Source organism: Varanus komodoensis, unplaced genomic scaffold (assembly GCF_004798865.1).
Source record: "Varanus komodoensis strain SLA01 unplaced genomic scaffold, ASM479886v1 scaffold20_1, whole genome shotgun sequence".
Classification (NCBI taxonomy): Eukaryota; Metazoa; Chordata; class Lepidosauria; order Squamata; family Varanidae; genus Varanus; species Varanus komodoensis.
The window spans coordinates 18119248-18138140 of NW_025335587.1; the positions used below are offsets into that span (position 1 = coordinate 18119248).

The window sequence follows — 18893 nt, forward strand, 5'->3', positions numbered from 1 at the left end:
CTGGCAGGTCTTCCCCCCACTTCTGTTCTCCTTGAAACTTAATGGAGAGCAGGCAAACAATACTGTCTAGCAACCCCCACCCCCAGTGAAAAGTTCTTTCATTACGAGAGCTGTGCCAGGGACCCCAAAGTCTTGGCTTGGCCAGTCACCACTGTTGCAGGCCCATCAGGTGCTTTAGGGCTCCCTGGAGGGCTTGGGGGAGAAGCAGGGTCACCTGCACGATCTGTGGGCAAGGGAAGATACAAGGGAGCATTTCCCACGGCCCAGCCAGGTGTTTCTCCCGCCAGCCTCAACTGGAATGCGACTTCTGGGGGCAGCGGGCCATGCGGTGCCAGTCCCTTGGCAAGCAGAGAAGGGAGCGCAGCGTTCCAGAGTGCAACCGGGAGAGCTGGATTTCTTGAATGTTGGCTTATGTCAGGGGAACAGCGTCAGCTCCCGCATGCAGGTAGAAAGCCAGCCCATCAGGAAGAGGGCAGCGAGCACAGCCCCCTTCCGCCTTTGTGTGCTGAATTTTTCCCTGCAACATATTTGATGGTTTGGACGTGGAGAGCCCTTGGAAGCCTTCTCTTCCGCCCAGAGGTCAGGGTGGCGCAGTTCCCCGCTAATGCCGCTGGCCTTGTAGACCAGGCTGGTGCCAGGCCAACTGTGCGACAGGGCCTCCAGCCATGCTTGGCAAGGCTTTCGTTCCCTCCGTTTCCCCTCCACATTTTAATTGCGAATGGCTTGGACTGAGACAGCTTGTGAAATTCCCGCTGCTTAATGGAAACTTTCATTATGTTTTGTGTTCATTTCAGATAGTCTGTACGATGACAGACCTTTAAAAAATAATCTTTTAAAAATAAAAACTATTCCACTAAACGCAATTGTGGAGAAGGTGGCGCCTCATTGGCAGGAGACACCGTTTTCATTAGTTTAATTGTGTGGTTTATCAGGATTTTCAGCTTTTGGGGTGGGTGGGAGGGTTAAATGCAATAGTGTTATGACAGAATTAAAAGGATTTGGAATAAAGGGGAGTTTGGAGTGAGGGGAGGGCCTTTGCAACTAGATTTCATACCTTTTGATTTGATGGTTTTGGAGAATTGTGAGCTTAAGAAAAAATTCCTTATAAATTGCTATCTGGCAGTCTGTTAAATACATTGCACAGAGCAGGTGTGTCACAGCAGTAAGTAGCACATGTAAAACAAACATGATTTTAGATATTTTTTTAAAAGGCCTGTAATCCCCTATAGCTTGGAAGGCTTGCATCCCTTCGCTCTCCCACATGGACCGTTTGTGGGGTGGAGTGGAGGTGCCTCTCCTGTTAACTCCTGATGGAGATGAATGCCTGTTGTTGCTCTTTGCCATCCTGTGGGCAGAGCGGTCCTTAACTTGGATACTGCACTGGGCAAAATCCCTCATGGTAATGAATTGTTCTGGAGTCCCAATTTTTTAAAATTCTGCACTTGTGCAAATCTTTTGCTGCAGCTGATTCTGTATGTCAGGGTTTTGTTTTTAAACGTGTGTTTTCTGACCCCCATGAAGTGAAAAACATTGTTGTTTCTGTCCTAAAGCGAGTTAGTGCTTGGTGGGCAGTAGCTTTCATTCCCACAAATTCAAAATTACGGCTCCGCTTCTGTTGGCATGAGGCATGGCAAACACCCTGAGTTGTAGGCTTATATTTCTCCAGCATTCTGTTTAAAATAAAGCCAAGAAGCAAAACTGCCCTTTTTGGTGGCTGGAGTGTTGGATGCGTCTCACTTCTGTGCTCGTGTTGCAGATAAAGCTTGAACGGGTCTGTGGCAAGTCCTCGTTTTGTTTGCCGGGTGTTTCAAAAGGGCTTCAGATGTTTATCAGCAGCCCAGTTCATATGATGCAAATGTGACTTCTAGAAGGCTGTGTTGATGGTTGAAACTGTCTCTGTGAGTCATTAAATGTTGAAAACCAAAGCATAATTGGGAGGAGTTCCATAGATGATTGGTAAACCTTTTAAGTGCACACATTGTACCCAGGCTCTTTAATCTTCTCGAGGACTGTTGAGAGAAAAATCTGTCTGTGTGTGTTAATGGTTTTTCTGTTCAGATTATTTCAGATTAATGCATTTTAGAAGCCCACAGTTAAACTGTGAATTAAGCTTTGATGGGAATGGCTTTTCAGCAATATTTTCCGTTGATCAAATAACCTGGATTCTAATGGGAAGCCAAAGCAACGCTTAACAAGACAGAGTGCTTCCATTTTTAAAAATAGAGTTGTTCATTTCATTTCTGTTTTCTGAGTCATCTGGGTCTTTAGCATGGAAAAGAACATTCAACAGCGTGGTCAGATCAGTTTCTTTACATGTTTCATTTTTGGAGCTCCCCCCTCAACTCTCTCTCTCTCACACACACACACTTCTTGGTTGCTTTTTGGAATATCCCCCTGAAGTACTTACAAAGCCATGCAAAGCTTAAAACACAGTGGGACATTAGAAATGGCAACAACTATAATAACCCTCAATATTTAAATCCTTAAGATATATATTCAAATACACATTCAAGCCAGCCAGACAAAACAATAAAAAGGTAAGAGCTTTATATGACATGCTGAAGTGCTCACCTGAAAATAACAGGATAGGGGCTGATTGTATCCTTGAGGGAGGGGAATCCGAAATGAGGGGCCAGCACTCACAAGGCCCTGTTCCTCAGGCCTATCTGTTCAGCTGTCACCAGTGACAGGCAAATAAACAAGATCCCTGCAATAGATCTTAAAGATTGGGAAGATTTGTGGGTATGTTCCTTCCTCTCCCAAGTCTGGAAAGTTTTGTGGTCCAATTGCAGTGGAAGTGGCTATGGATCCAGGCCTTGCCAGTAGTTCACTGACCTTCATCCAGGCTTTTTGTGGTCTGTGCCGCAAAACTAGTGTGCCTTGGAGAAAGCCGTCCCCCAAAGTGCTCGTCTGTCATGGGGAAGTGTTGACGTGTGGAAGCATCCAGCCCTGCCGTCTGCTCCCCGAAGGGGCTGCAGTCACTCCCACAGGAGCTGCAGCATGGGATCACAGACCAAGGTCTGCTTGTTTATGCTTTGCTGTAATGCTGAACACCTAACTTTTGAGAATATTTTCCAGTGCAGTGGGAAGGGCATGTGTACCGCCTCACACCTTGTGCCTTTGGGTGCAAGGCTTCTAAGAAGCCTGCTTAGTCCAAACTGACCTTTCCTGAGTAGAGGGCCAAGAAGTATTTTCTGCTCTCAGCCCGCCTCAAGCATGAATTAACCCCCTCTGTGCCGACAGTGCTCTTTCTGTACATTTTACAAACAAACTCCTCCCTGTGTGTTCTGTTCTGTTCAGGTCCTCAGAAGTGTGATAACTTTGCCGAGAAGCGACCTCTCCTTGCTGTGTGCAAAAGCACCGGATCTTCTGGGTAAGACAACCACTTCCAGGCGGGTGGCCTTGTGAGTCTGTTGCAGGAAAAGCAGTCAAGTGCCCTGTGGCACTTTGAAATCTCAGCCAGATTCATTGCAGCATAACGGTCCCATGAGCCAAAGCCCCTCTTTTCAAATGTATAAAGTTCTGACTAAGATGATCCTTAAGCAGGGATGCCTGCAAAGGGGAGCAGGAACCCCTCCCAAATATGTCCACTCCTGCCCACCAACTTTCAGCCATTTCTGTTTGTATTTGTATTTATTGTGCACATTTTTTGACCCCACCATTACCTGCAGAGGCCCTTTGGGAACATCTTCTGTGTTGCCCCTCTGTGCAGCGTCGCTTCCCCAGCAATGCAGTTTCCCTGTCCTTGTTTGTTTTTAAATAGTGGTGCATAACTTTAGCAACAGTTTAGCTGAGAAGCCAATATAGAAATGTCAATAATATTACATAATTAAAGCAAAGCATTTGCTTTTCCAATAACAGCCTTTACCACCCCTTTCCTCTTCCAAGCAGTCACTCCTGTTCCTGGGCATTGTTCTGAAGTGTCCCTCTTCCCTCCCCACTTCTGTTGCTAGAATTGCAGAGGTTTGGGAACACGGGGGGCAGCCGTGACCGCTGTCAGCAAAGCAAAAGTTAGTACTAGTCGGGGATGCAGGGTTCTGTCCTGTCTGGGCATGGCACTCCTTTTTGTAGATTCTCATGGAACTCCATGAAGCTGCTTTGGCTTGGCTTACAGCCCTTTTGAAGTAAGCATGATGGATACTGTTAAATGCAGCCCCCAGTCTCTATGACTTTGTGCTAAGAATCCTGCACTGTGATCCTCCAGACCATGTGCCAAGAAAACCTGAATTCTGCAGTCTATATAATTTAGGTGACACAAGCCATTGTGTGCTATCTTACCTGATTTTGCAAAGAAGGATCGGGGGGGGGGGGAATTAATGATTCGGGAGGGCGCTCTCACTTGGCCTTCTGACCACTTGTTTTGCCATGTCTCAAAGTCCAACAAGCATTGTCTGTGCATCAGCCGCATCCTTTTGGCCATAAGGACTAGAAACTAGTTCTCCTTAAATAAGACTAGGTAGCACAGAGGAAACCTGATGCTTAGAAATGTGTCATTTTGTTCATCTTTTAGAAAGAGAGAGATGGTTAATTCTAAGCCCTGCGCCACATTGTGTGCTGTAACTGCGACTTAATGGAACCATTCGTGGTCCCGCTTCGGCGAGATTTCCCCATGTGCATCCCTCATTCCTTTTCTGTGGGGTTTGCACGTGAGACATGCCTTGTGTATTTTAACATTGCTGGGAAGGTGTGGGGAAGCAGAGAGAAAGAGAGGCTGTTAGAACATTGTCCTTTAAAGTATGTTTACAACTCACAACACTGTTTACATTGGTGATTATATGCTTGTCAGGATGTTTATAATCCCACAGGCAGCCTTTCTGGTCAAAAGGGCTTGCACGTAGTTCTCGGACGACAAATGCAGCTTTGCGGTTGTCTGTAAGGCCTTTTTCATTAATTTGCATCCCTGTGCTCACATCCAGCCTATCCACCAAGACAGCCAAGGGAGAGTGTGGAATCTGGTTCACTGGAAAAAAGGGGAATGTAAAACACACGGCAGGGTCTTGGTCTTCTGTGCCTAGGAAAAAGCTGTGTGGCCAGAACTCCCGGTGGTGATGCACAGATTAAGCGTTCCTGGCCGTTTTTGTCCTTGGTCCAGCACTGGTTCCAGGCAGCTTGTAGTGCCGCACCTGCCATATAGGCAGGGGCTGGGCAGCACTCCTAAATGACTGGCAGGTAGGGCTTGTCTGGAGAGGTATAGGTCAGTCCATCACCAGGAAGGAAACACAGGTTGCCCATCTCCCCTTGCCGTTAGGTGATAAAGGCATCTGGCCAGCTTGGGGATACATGTGTGGACTTGGATATTATTATTATTATAACATTTCTATGCCGCCCCTTGCCGAAGCCTCGGGGCAGCTTACAACACAGTAAAGTACATTGAAATACAATAGAACATAATAAATTACCACTAAATACAAAAAATACAAAAATACTGGTATAGATCCAGCAGTGAGTATCGGAACAAGCACACCATGGACCGCTTTGGGCCAGAAGACTTTAGAAAGAAGATACATCTTCCTTTTGTTTGCCCCACCTCCTGTGTGTCCTGTTTCCACAGGAATAGTGGGCCTTGATGCACAGACTTCGAATATTCTATTAAAATATCTTGGCTAATTTCAGGCCAGGGCTAGGAAAGCTCTGAGTGGCCTCCAGTTTCCATTCATCCCAGTCAGCATGGGCTTCTGAGTCCAGCAACCATGGCAAGAGGGCCAGAAGCTCTTCCTCCCTGTTGTAAGCTCTAATTAAATTTATACTACCATTTAAATATATAAATATACAACCAGCTTCATCACATGTGATTGCTGAGCAGTTTGCATAAAGATGTAAAACATGATATACAGACCAAGGAAAATATGATAAATAAATAAATAAAGGGCACAATCCTAGGCATGTTTAGACAGAGGAAAAAGTGATACAATTCCCATCATTCCCCAGCCAGTGTGAACTTTGGAACGAGCTCCCCAGAGAGGTCCCCCTGGTGCTTTCCTTGCATTCTTTTAGGCACCACATGAAAAACCTTTTTATTTCCATGGTATTCTAATTGTTAACATATTTTAAGTAGCATTTTAACTGTAGGTATGTCATTACTGTGGTGCATTTTATCCTGGTTTTAATGTTTTTTATTTGTAATTGTTGTTTCATTTTGTATTTTAATCTTTATTTTATTCTATTTTATGTTTTATTTGGTATTTTTTTCTGCTGTAACCCAATGGCTAATGGGGTGGGTTAGAAATTTAATGAATAAATAAATAGGCTGGGAAATGCTGGGCGCTGCAGGACTTTTTATCTAAACGCGCATTGGACTGCACCTTGAAAAAAGGACAAAGGCAGCGAAACTGAGCAGTGTGCTGGTATGTTAGGAAAAGGCTGATTGAGCAGGCTTGCCTTCCAGAAGCAGCTGAGCTTTGACACAGCTTCCATCTCTTGGACGGTACGTGGAGAGTGGGTGCGTGCCACCGCCAAGGCAGACCCACTTACCTGCCGCTACCTGATGACATGCTGCTGATTGTGGGATGACCCATGATGCCACCTCGGGGGCTCTGAGGGGTCGGTCTGAGGCGTGGAGGCGGCCTGGCGGCCAGGGATCCTCTTCTCGAGTTGTTTCAGCTTCTTCGCACCAGCAATGTGAGAAGCAATCCACCGGTATAAAGACCTCGGACAGCATTTCATGCTAACTTGTTTTACAAAATGGAATTCCCTTCCATGTTATCCTCATCAGCAGAGTCTCCAAGCTCTGAGGTGGGGGCACAGGGCAGCAAGCCAGGCTGAATTACAGGTGACTCATAATGGAAGCTCTTGGGCTATACGCGATTGTCTTTTTCATGTGTGCACTGCATTTATGGGGGCGGAAGCTCCTCTCAAGTCTGGGAAAATGTTTCTGGTTTGGCAGAGGAGAGCTCCATGCGCATTCCACTGGGCTGCGCGAGGCCGTTTTATTTACAAACACGTTCCTATAACTGTGTAACCATCTCTCCCAATTCCAGGAACAGCTGTTGCTTTCTGCTCACAGCATGCCTTTGGCAGAGCCCAAGAGGGCATCTGTGGCTCAGGGCTAAATGTTGAGGCGCAGAAACCCCTTGTGAGCATCCCCTTGGCCTGGGTCCCCAACTTAGAGTCCAAAAATGCAGGTGGGTGCATTGATCCCTATCAGTAAAACACTTCCGGGAGTTTTCCTCTGCTAAGACCAGGCCTTTTCTAAAGTGAGTGGGTCTTAATCACTCATTCCACTCTAAGCCATCCTGAAATACTTGGCCTTCTGTGGAGGAGCAGAGCGTTTTTGCAACAAGCTAACATTCGGTCCCCCCACCCCATCCCAAGCTCGGCCCAGAGAGAACGGGGAATGCAGATGATGGCAGTAGCCCTGCTAGCCAGGAAGTGCTGACAGGGCTTCTTTGTGCCCGTCAGAGGGCTCAGGGAGCTGGGACTCAGGTTTCTGGTGCAGGGCAGTGCAGCCCTAGGGAGGGCCCTATCCAGCTCAGCGCCCTCACAGGGCAGTCCGAAAGGGGCTCGATGGAGCCCTCTTTTCCCTTCCCTTCCCTTCCCTTCCCTTCCCTTCCCTTCCCTTCCCTTCCCTTCCCCTCTCTCCCTCCTGCTGCTGCTGATGGCCAGAATGGAGCCCTTTGTCTGCTGCAGGAGAGGAACTGCAGCTCACACCAGAGTGCTTTGCTTTGCACAGGGGAGGTCCCGAGGGCGCTCTCTGGACTTGCCAGGTAAATGGCCAGGTCATCAGTATGTGGAAGACCCTCCACTGGAGGGCTCAGATCAAGGCAGGTGTTGCTCCGAAGCCCTCCATCCCTTCCTTTTCTGGCGTGGGGTGGGGGAGCTGCAGGGACCAGATGCGGCCCGTGTGGTCCAGCTCTAGGTGCAGCATTGCCTTGGCCCTGCTCCCCGCGAGCTCCAGAGCCAGTGAGCACTCTTCTTTTTCTTCCTCTTCGGTTGACTCATAGGCTGCCTGATCAAACTTTGGCTTAGGCTTGGATCCGGGCCTGACCATTTTTCCATGCAGAGCTGAGCCCTTAAAAGCGTGTTAACTGAGCTTTCTGGGTTCTGCTGCGTGCCGTGGGGGTAATGGCTTCCCCATCCTGTTCCAGTCGCTGAGAAGGGACGCAGCCTTGAATCACAAATGGGAAACAGATTGTCTCTCCTGGCGAGGGCTTGCGATGCTGGTTTTGTAGCTCTTTCCCCTAACTTGGAGCTTAGATTACAAGATTTTGTAAATCGAAGGAAAACCATCTCTTCTCCTCCCACTCCCCCCTCCCCCGAGAAGCCCCTTCCCACCGAAGACGTGGAGGAACAGCTGCACAAATGGTGCTTTTGTACAACCTTGGAGAAGGAGCCGAGGGAGAAGGAGAAATGGATGTGGTTGAGGAAGAAAGCCCAACATGACCCCAGATGGCTTGGGAAAAGCTTAAGTGGTCGACGCCGGAGACAAGAAGCCCACGGAGCAGGAGCAGGGTGACTCGGGGAGAGAAAAGAGAAGACAGGCCAAGCAGGAATGACATTCCCAGAGGCGCAGGGTGGGTTCAGCTGTGTTAAGGCCAAAGCGAAGGGGGTGTCAGGAACCTGGGGCAGCCAGCGCCTTCCTGTTTTCGGGGGGGATTTCTCCGTCTGCTTGGGGACGCGCCTTGCCAAAGCTCTGGTAGTCTCAGCAAAAAGGTTTTGTAGGGATTGCAGTGATAGGCCAGCCAATGGTGATGCTGTACATTAGGTGCTCACCTTACCTCTTTTGGTTAGGGCTGATGGAAATTGCGGTCCAGAGGCATCAGGCAAGCTGCTACAGCTTGTCAAAACCTTCCCCCTTCCCCCTGCCTCTCTCTGCCCTTGGCAAGCCTGTCTCTTTCTGGTAGCCTTTTCCAACTTGGTGTTCTCCAAAGGGGTTGGACTGCAATTGCCAGCATCCTGTGGACATAAGTGTTGTGTCTGGAGATAGTCAGGGTGGTAATCCCAGCATATCTGGCGGGTGCCGAGGCCGGAGACGTGTGATGTACTCTAGCCATATTCTGTATGCAGACTACCCAGAGCAGCAGGCAAACGTGCCAGTGCAGCCCAAGCAAGACCGAGCAATGCAGTCTAGCAAAAAAGAGCAAAGGATTCCACAGTTAGAAGCACCAAAAGGTTACACAATTTGCATCCCTTCCCCCAGTAAATTATTTTACTGTTGCTCTTCCCCATCATTGTGAAGAACAGCAGTGATTCTCTTGTTCTTTGGTAGCACGCTCAGTATGAAAGGTGTGTGTGACGCTGCTGTGGTTTGTCAGGGTCAGCCCAGCCTTTAAAGCCCCCCCCCCTCCCGCAGCCCCATCCTGAGCGCTGCCTCTTGGGTACCCAGAGACTGCTGGGAGGATGGGGGTCCCACAACGGAGGAGCTTGCAGTTGGATTATGAAGGCTAGATTGGCCAGACACAGCCCTCTAACGAGGCAGAGCGGCCGGCCACTCTCTTGCTCCAGGGCGTTCCTCAGAGTAAAACCAAGCGTGGCTGCTCTTGTTTTCCTACCCCTGGCTGCTGCTGAGCACCCTGAGAAGCCAGCAGGCAGGAGGGCTCTGGAGGGGTGGATTCTTCCTCTGTGCTGGCCGTGTGGGAAGCGTCTTCCAGGCACTCATTGTGCAGCGCCTGGCTCTGAAGAAAACCCACTTCCTCCAGCACATTGCACAGTGGCAGTCGGTGGCTGGTGCCACGCAGATGGCAGGCCACCTCAGGCGGCAGGAGAGCTTGCACCAAAGCTGTGCTTTGCCAAACCTGGGCACTCTGCATCTTCGGGAAGCGGAGATCAGTTAAGGACTGACCGCGTCTCAGTGGGGCCTTGGTGCAGTTAAGCATAATTCGCTTTCGGTTCTGAACAGAGTAAGCTTTTGCAAAATGGGCCGTTGGGGTACTTTTTGGAGCCCGTCGATTCATGTGTGCCTTGAAGGATATTAACCTTAATAGCCTGGTCCAATTCCAAGACATTTATGGCAGCGCTAATGTTTGGCTTACGAACCTGCAAAATATTTTCCCAAAAAATAAAATACCTGGTGTTTAGAGCAGAACTTTATTTCCCCCTTTCATCAATTTTAATATTATTTCTTTTCCAAATTAATGGGAACCCAGAGCTGTTACGCTGCAGGCCAGCCCACAGCGGCGGTTCTCGATGGGCGTGTTCAAGAATCTGCGGTGCATAATGTTTTTATAAAAAGTGTCTAGGTGTGAAATGGTTTGGAAGTGGCAAATGAGGGTGTGGGGAGGTTCTCTCTTTTTTGGATGGATAGATCACCCAGGAGGAGGGAATTCATTATGATGAATGAACCTTTTATTCCTCTTTCTACCCCGTCTCAGTAATTCCATCATGTCAGTGCCCCCTCCTCACCATTTTAAAATGGGAAATCGGTTTAGAGTAGGGCTGAGAAACCTGTCGCGTTCCAGATGCTGTTGGACTCCCAACTCCAGCCCAGCCCAGCCAGAGTGAGCACTGGAGTTCCTGCAGGGGGTGCAGGAACTAAGATTTGTAGCATCTTTGGGAGAATGGTCTGCGTTCTCCAAATAGGCTGTCGATCAGCCATCTTTGTTCCTTTGATGTAACCAGGTAATTGTTATTAATTGTTTCTACCATAGCAATCCCCAGCCCTATTTTAAAGTGTATAGCTCTAAATAGCCGTGATAAAATATCAGCAAAACCTATCTCTGGCCATGGCGTGTGATCCTTCTCTATCTCAGGAACTCTTGTAATTTTCCCTCCCTGCCCTGGTTCTATTAAGATCCCTAAAATAGGTTTAAATTAAAACTTGCCTGCTTCCTCCCCCCGCCCAACTTAAACACACTGTCCAGACCTCTGGGAAGAGAGAGAGTAGGGGGTGTTATCCATGCTGGGATACTGGAACGCACCCAACAAAAACAGAAAGCAGCCAGCTGAGACCACAAGGTTTCATTTGCTTTCAGACGTTTTATCTGTGGTTCTGGTACAGCTGAAAAAGAAGCAAAAAGGGGGCTTTAAAGAGTGTGCTGAATACATAGATTTAGTAAAATATCTACAGCTGGAATTCTGAAAGGGTGTATCTGAAGCAATGTGGCAGCAGCCCCTGAGCCCTGGGGACAGGAGAGAGCCACACGGCTCAATAAAGAGGAAGTTTTTCTATGCTAATTTCTTCATCACCTTGCCCCAGCTGTAAAGGAAGGTATGTGCACTTTCGAAGCCAAGTTTTCCAAAAGTGGGGCATTTGTGTGGCTCCCCCCCACCCCGTTCCCAAAGGAAAGGGCATGCAGGGAGACTGAAGAGGTGCCTGTGGTGTGATTTTCCTGGTTTGCCGTGTGGCTTGTTGGAAAGTGCAGAGATGGCAACAGCTTAGGAGGTAAGGTGGATGTTGGCAGGAGTGCAAACACATTTGCCCACTTGGAGCCGGCTTGGAAGGGAACGTCGTGATGCATGGGGCAGGCACACAGAGCTTCCCAGCACAGGAAGTTCGGGGTTTTGGTCTCTGCTTGGCCCACGCTTCGCTGCAATCCCAAAGGCTGCCGTTCTTGTTTTTCTGCCACTTGGGTTTTCATTACGGCTTTGCTTTTCTGATTTCGGTGCCACCTTGAACTTCTCTTTTGCTGTGGATTTGTGCTGGCGCCTCTGCAAATGGGATATGAATTCTGCTATGAATAGATTAAGGGTACAATCCAAAGTATGGCAACTCCCAGCATCCCCAGCCGCACCGGAAATAATTGCTTGGAACTGTGGGATTTTTTCTATGTAAATGTACATAGCAGTGTGCCAGAGTGATTAATGGGAAGCCTTGGACTGGTGAGGGCATTTTTCAGTGGGTGACTATTCAGATACTAATATATATCACAAGACCACGTATTTTATTTTATTTATTTATTAAAACATTTTTATGCTGCCCCATTCGCCGAAGCCTCGGCGACAAGCCATACACTATATAAATAAATAAAGTGGGTGACTGTGACAAATTTTAAAACTAGCATTTACAAAAAGTAACTGTCAACTGCTTGGAAATGTTGCTGTAGGACATGGTGGTATTTCATGTGGTGTAGAGGTTAAGAGTGCCGGACTTTGGGCCAGTCACAGGCTCTCAGCCCAGCCTACCTCAAAGGCAGATCAAGTGAGGTTGTTGGGGGGTAAGATCAAGAGCAGGAGGAGGAGAATGATGCATGCTGGTTTGAGTTTGTAAGGAAAAAGTGGAATATAAATCAATTTATGCAAGTGTCACTAATAAATAAAAAGAGCACGCAAAAATTAAATCACGGCAGCTTAATGGTTTAAAGCACTCCCTGATGGATCTTTTGTGCAGATTCCTGTAGCAGCCAGTTCAAAATGAGACACATACACGAAACTACAGCTGGCAAACAGTGTGACTGTTCTGAGATAACTTGGAGCACAATCACAATGAGCTTGAGTATACAGAACAAAGCACGAGGTACTGCAGAAAGATCTTCTTCAGGAGCATCCAGGCCTAGGCCAAAGGAATCCGGACATATCAGCCATCCGTCAAGGACCGTTGATGGCGACATTGCTCAAAAACCCAGAGTGAGCTTTGGGAGTTCAGGAGGATGGGCTTTTGCCTGGTCTCAGTCGAAACAGGAAGGCTTTCATAGCCCTTCCCGTCTTGGGGAGCCAATGGAAAGCCAGTGTGGATGGCGCTAATCCACCGTTTGAGAGACCCTCCCAACCAGGAAGATGCTCCAGGCCACAGTTTTTTCGACTTGACGCATCGCCGGCTGTGCACAGAGCCGTCTCGCCCCTGCAGCACCCAGCGATGGTTACCTTCTGGAAGAAAATGTAGCTTGTGAATGAACACCCAGTTGTTGTGCGACGTGCGCCGACCTTGCTGTGCCCCACAGGCTGCAGGGCGAGTACTTCCCGCAGGGAAAGAAGACAGCAATGCCGCCAAAATGTCCGTGCCCCTCCACACAGATCTGGCGAAGATTTTTAAGACTGGGCTTAAATGTGGTTAAAAACAAGTTGACGATTCCAGTTGAGAACTGAGATGAGATGAGACTGTTGGGTGTACAGTTCTGGGTAAAGGCAACAAGGCAGAGCATTCAGGAGCTTCCAGAAGTTTAGGAGCCTACGAAGTTGCCTTGTACCCAGTCGGGTCCTCGATCTTCCGTCTCCGTGATGTCAGCACCGATTGGCAGCTGCTGTCCGGAGTTTCAGGCAAGACTCTTTCCCAGCCCTCTGTGGATTGAGTCTGGGGTCTTCTGCCTGTGAGGCGGCTGCTCTGCCACTCAGCCATGGCCGTTCCCTCAAGGCTCCCAGGAGGAACCCACATGAGCCATGGTGTCCTCCCTCTGCGTGGGGGAGTTGAGGCAAAACACGCAACATGGCTTACAACTGGCTGGATGAGCCCATCCGCTGCATACAGTCCACCCCCCCGTCCCCCAAAGGGCAACTGTTGAGCACCATCAGAGGGGCCATCCAGCTGGTGCAAGGGGCCACTAAAAGGCCCCCACTTGCAATGCTTCAATCATGTAAACGCGCTCGACTTAATTAGAAGAGGAACGAATTCCACTGAAACAAATGTGTTTTCAATATGGGCTTTATTCAGGGGCGGTGGGGAGGGTACAGTAGAAACCAGCGAAGGAGAGGAAATCTTATTTCTGGCAGCTTTGTAGACATGGAACTGCGGTTGAACTTTTTACCCTAATTACGTCCTTGCTAATGCCCAGAGCAGTCTGGAATCAAAGCATCCCTTCAGGCCTTCCAGAGCCTCTGATGTGGCCAGCGTTTGTTGTGTGAGGAGGGTTACTTAAGGGGGGGAAGAGGGGAGGGGGAGGGAGAAAAGGGGGCCTGGAATATTGTGACAGGGAGCTCTTGCGCACTCCCTCTCTTTCCTTTTCAACATTTTCTCAGTTACCACCCACCTCACTTGTTGCCTACAAAAATAGTGTAATTGTTTGCGTCTGTGTGTTTTTGTCTGCCTTCGAAATAGCTGCTATAAATCACTGTGTCAGAGGGCCGAGCATGTTCTTTCCTCCCTGCTTTTCTAATTGGTACTGTCTCTTCCTTTCTTGCATTTCTTTCCCTTGTGCAAGGTTAAAAAACAACAAAACACCTTGTAAGTACTGCCAGAATAGAAGGCGGGGAGGCCTTCTTTTTCAAGCTGCTTAGAAGGATTTTGGGTTGCAATCATTGTTTAGAATAGTATGTGGGTTTTCTTATTTCCTCTTTCCTAACAGCTCAGGGCAGATTGGTATAAATGCCCATCACATTTTTAAGCCCACCTTTTCTTGATGGAGCTCAAAAGAGCATGCACTGTTCTTCTACTCCGCCCTTCACTCTCACAACAACTCTGTGAGGTAGACCAGGGTGAGAGGGAGTGCACGGTACAAGGTCACTACCCGAGCATCATGACTGATTTGGGGGCTTGAGCCCGGGTTCCCCACTCTTAGTCAGATGCTGTTGCCCAGCGGCCCCCAACCTGGTGCCTTCTAGATATGTTGGACTGCAACTCCCATCTTTCCCTGCCAGCATGGGGAAAGCTGCTCTAGCCACTGCACCCAGTTTGAGCAGACATTGTCCCTGCAAGATGTGAAACCAGGTGCCAGGCCATGGCTCAGGTGGGCTGGTACACAGTAAGCGTTCAGGGACGAGATGCCTGCAAACGCCAGTTCGCCCACATGTTGGTGCCACAGCCAAGCTCACAAGCTCTTTTCCTTGCATGCCCACTCCTGATTTCTCCTTCAGCATCCTAATTTGGGAGCCAAGGAGCTTTAGGCAACTGAACTCTCATATCCGTCCACTCTCATATCTGTTCCCTTGAAGGCAAACTGAAACAAGCACCATAACATGGGCTCCTCTCATACCGGACAACAGGGCGGATCTTGCTTCCGTTTGCATTCTGTACTCAAATTCTAGCCGTTCGGCTTTCATCCCTGTCAGGCCTTGCTTAAGCTGCAGGTCCAGTTCTGCCACAAGCAAATGGAGATGAGAAGCTGTTGAAGCAGCTAAGAAGAGCTCACTGAGAGAGCTCTCTTCAGCTGAGGACCTTTATGCAGATCTAAGACGTTAATGAGGTCTGGTGTGTCCCAGTGGGCTCGTCTTGTCAGCCGGATTTAGTTTGAAACAGCTGCCTCCGGGATGCCCATGATGGCCAAGACTGGCTTGTTCTGTGGAGAGACTGAAGCCCTGGTGGTGCAGGAGGCAGGTTGCCGGAGACTAGCTCTAAGACAAGCGATCCGTGGTAGGAAGGTTGCCATGGACTACATGGTGAAAATAGTCTCCAGTTTTTGGCGGTGTACAAGAATCCGGTTTCTGCCCGTAAAGCATGCAAGTGGTCCTGTTTGAATCCCAAATACAAACCCAAGGGGGAGAGAAATGCTCATAAAGTTCCAAATGTACGCTTGTTTGAAAAAGAGTGCTTTAGATAAGGGCGTGTTGAAATGCGCATTCAAAAAACAAAGCACCATCCGGTTTCACACCTTAGCCGAAGCTGGACAGGGGGAAGGGTGCGCCTTTGAAGAAAAGGCACATGGATATGTGCTTTTCATGCTGGAAATGTATCCTTTTCCCATCTGAATGAGCTGAGAACTAGGCCAAAAATGAGAGTGAGCCAGAATGAGCCTGGAAGTGAATTTACGGAATTCAGGCAGGCTTGAAAACTGCTGGTTCTCCCATCCCAGCTGTTTTAAACTATGCTTAAACGGTGTGCCTTTTTATATGCCGGCTCTTTCCCAAACTGGCATACAAGGATTAGAACTCAACACACACATACACACACACACACCCCAAAAACCAAAAAGCAAAACCCAAACTATGAATGATTAGGGCTGCAGAGCTGAATGTGGAACTGCCCGATCTGACCTCTGGTAGTTCATGTCGTAGTCCAGAATGCACAGGAAGTTTGTTGATGTGGAAAGTAGGGAAGTTTTGAACTGTTTTTTTGCTCAAGAGCTAAATTAAAGTTTGGAGAATTTGGTGAACAGGGTCAAGGGCAAAAGGGACAAGGTCAAAGACACCGGCTTATTTTGGATTAAAGTTCTCACAGGTTAGAATATTTCCCGGGGAAAAAAAGAACTTAGAATTGTCACCCAGCAAGAATCTGCATTAACCTTTCCAGTCTTCTGAATGCATTATCTCAAATGTTCCTGACTAGAAATAATGGTCACACACAGAGACCCTGAAGTCCTGCAAAAGAAGCATTTTAAAAAATTGATCTGCCATCCCTACTCCTTGGCAGACGGCGCGAGAGCCAGGGCTGTTGGTTCTTTTAACATCTTTAAGTGGCTCTGCAGAATTGCTGTGCTGCTCCGGTATGCTTGCTTGGTAAAAAATTGGCTGCTGATGGAAGTCTTTCAGGATGAGCTGGAGCCAGGTTTTTAGTGCTGCAAACTTCTCAGCAGCCCGCTGACTTTCTATGAAACTGTGTGGCGTGTGGTTGCCGCTCTGGATGTCTTGTTTGTTTGGGGCCTCGTTTTTTTATCCTGGCTAGAATGTTAAGTAGAGGATTCCTTCCAGAGTTCCTTTTAGTTCCTCCTCTTCCCGTGGCAAGGCTTGGCTTATAGGATAAACTCACAGGAATCCCTTGGATCCTGGGGGTAGCTTTCTTCTGCACGATTTCCCCCACCCTTTTTAAAGCTGCCCGGATTGGTGGCTATCAGTCCCTCTCGTAGGAATGTTTCTGTAGTTCATTAAAGAAGAGCTTCCCTTTCTCTGTTATGACTCTTCCATTATCAATCAGTTTCATGAGACAACCCCAGGAGGGCGGAAGAGGGAGAGGACCGTGTCCCATTGAAATGGGATGCTGAGCGGAATGGACCTTCTGACCCGATCCTTCAGGCTGCTCTTGACTAAGGACTGTGGCGCAGGAATGGCAGGAGTCATTTGTGCGACTAGGCTGGGTTTCCAAGGTAGCGCAAACACCTCCAGGGTCGTCCCGCGCAGCAAACGATCCCTGCCCGTCTCGCCAGGCCTGAGCTGGAAGCAGCAGATCGGCGCGTTCCCCACACTGTGCCAGAATCGCAGGCACAAGCTCTGGCCCAGGTCCAGGCTTGGAGCAGGGAAAAACAGTGGGCTTCTCTCTCGGATGTTGTCCTGCTTTGGAGGCATGCAAGAAGCGGGGGGCAAGACCCCTCTCTGTGAGATCTCCTTGTGCTTCCAGGCCTACCCAAGTGTTGGGATCCCTGCTTTAATGGCGCTTCTCAGCTTGCAGTGTGCAGAGTTCTTTATATTCCCTGCAGCTGTCCAGTGAGGCAGGTGTTTTGGTCATTCGGTTAAAGATTGCTTGCCCTGTCGCATGTTACCAAGACTTGAAAATCAGCCTCTCCAAGACTGTGGCAAGTGACAAGTGGCGCCTTTTGCATGGTGCTGCTTAGGCAGGCACATTCGGAGTCATCTGCGCTGGGGCAAGGTGGCCTCACCCACCCCGACACCCACACATTTCAGACTCTGATCTGTCTTCTCCCACCTGGAAGTGTCCAGATGTGTTGCACTGCCACACCCTTGATTCCTGCTGGCACTGTTGGCTGAGAACAATTTGCATTGCAGCCCAACACATCCGGAGCACTCCCGGCCGAGGAAGTCCACCCTTAAAGCATCTCCAAGCATCACTGTAGCCGCACAGATCTGGTCTGGAGTGCAGGTGTGTGCACACGTGTTCGTCGAAGCTTGCCAGTGTGGGCTCTTCGAGCCAGACTGAGGTCCTGGCACGATGGCAGGACTCGCTCCAGATTTTAGCTTTCTAGCTGCCATTGAAGTGCACTGACCATTTTGCAGGTACATCATGTTTCCTAGCTTTGAGCACAAGATGTCTTGGATTATGTGTGCCCCACATGTCAGGCTCTAGGCCCTGCAGTTTGGAAATTATGGGTGATGTCAGGTTGAGGAGGCTGCCTCTGAATGTGAACTGTATTTATGGCATGTTTTTTGTCTGAAACGGACTTGTTCATTAGAAACACCCACCCATTCCTAAACCTGAGACTTTGACAATGGAGCTGTGCGTTTGCCTTGCGAACAGCCTGCTGGGGGTTTTGTGGGGTGGGCAAAGCTCTTTTTAAAGTGCTGTGTGGCTTTGTTTCAGGCTTAATTATTATAAAATGTCCTGGCTCTTTGGATGAAGGGTGGTGAAAAATCTTCTGTTAAAAAGAATTAAAACTGATTTGTCTCGATGGGTTTCACACCAGGATACACAACCCCTGCCCCCGCAAATCTTCTTTCTTACGCATTACTTACTTATGAGAGGGCAAATACAATTTGCTCAAAATTATGATCCGTTATTTCAAAAGTCTCTTAATGTTATGCATGTTCAGAAAGAAAAAGCGTTTTCAGTTACCCAGCTAGGTAAGGACAGTGCTCATCATTTGTGGGCAGTACTGAGAAAGGTGATTAATTTGAAAGACATTCTGAGCACAGAAATATAATAGGGATAAGGATGCATGTTGTGCTACAGGCTTATGAATTGCTTTCCAAGGCAAATTGCTGCAAGTTAAGGATGGATGGATCTGTTGGTGTTTCTTTCTCCCCTCATTTCCTCCCTCTCTTAAGTTTGGGTCATCATACAGTTCTCCATCCTTGTGCCAAGCCATACCGAGAGCAAAAATGAAAAAATTAAGAATATGCAAAAAAAAAGGGGGGGGGAAGACTGTAATTCCAGTGTTTCCCCTACCCACTCAAACGACTGAAGTATGTGTAAGAGCATCATCAGAGGATTATGGGTATCCATGGAAGGTGGGAGGAAAGTGAAGGCTATGATTGCACCTCCCCCCGACCCTGGTTCCCCTTGCCCTCCAAAATATCCAGAAAGCAGATTTGGGACATTGGGCATTTCCCCCCTCCTCTCCAGGAGAGGCTGAAACACCTCCAGAAGACGTCAGAGGATGGCAGTGCCCCTCTTCTCCCTGCCCCTCGGAACCCCCCGGCACAGCTGTTCCAAAGATGGTGTGCCATCTTCTCGGGAGGCATTTCTGAGGTTGAAACTGGGGCTC

The 18893-nt window shown here is 48.6% G+C and overlaps 1 protein-coding gene across 9 annotated transcripts in view; it reads left to right on the top strand.

Annotated features, from left to right (window-relative positions):
• Positions 1-18893, top strand: part of BCAS3 (BCAS3 microtubule associated cell migration factor) — a 367571-nt gene that overhangs the window by 22617 nt on the left and 326061 nt on the right. For all 9 annotated transcript variants that reach the window (XM_044430184.1, XM_044430179.1, XM_044430186.1 and 6 more), the window contains exon 7: positions 3301-3373. In XM_044430184.1, the coding sequence (XP_044286119.1) occupies positions 3301-3373 (73 nt within the window). The remainder of the gene's footprint in view (positions 1-3300; positions 3374-18893) is intronic.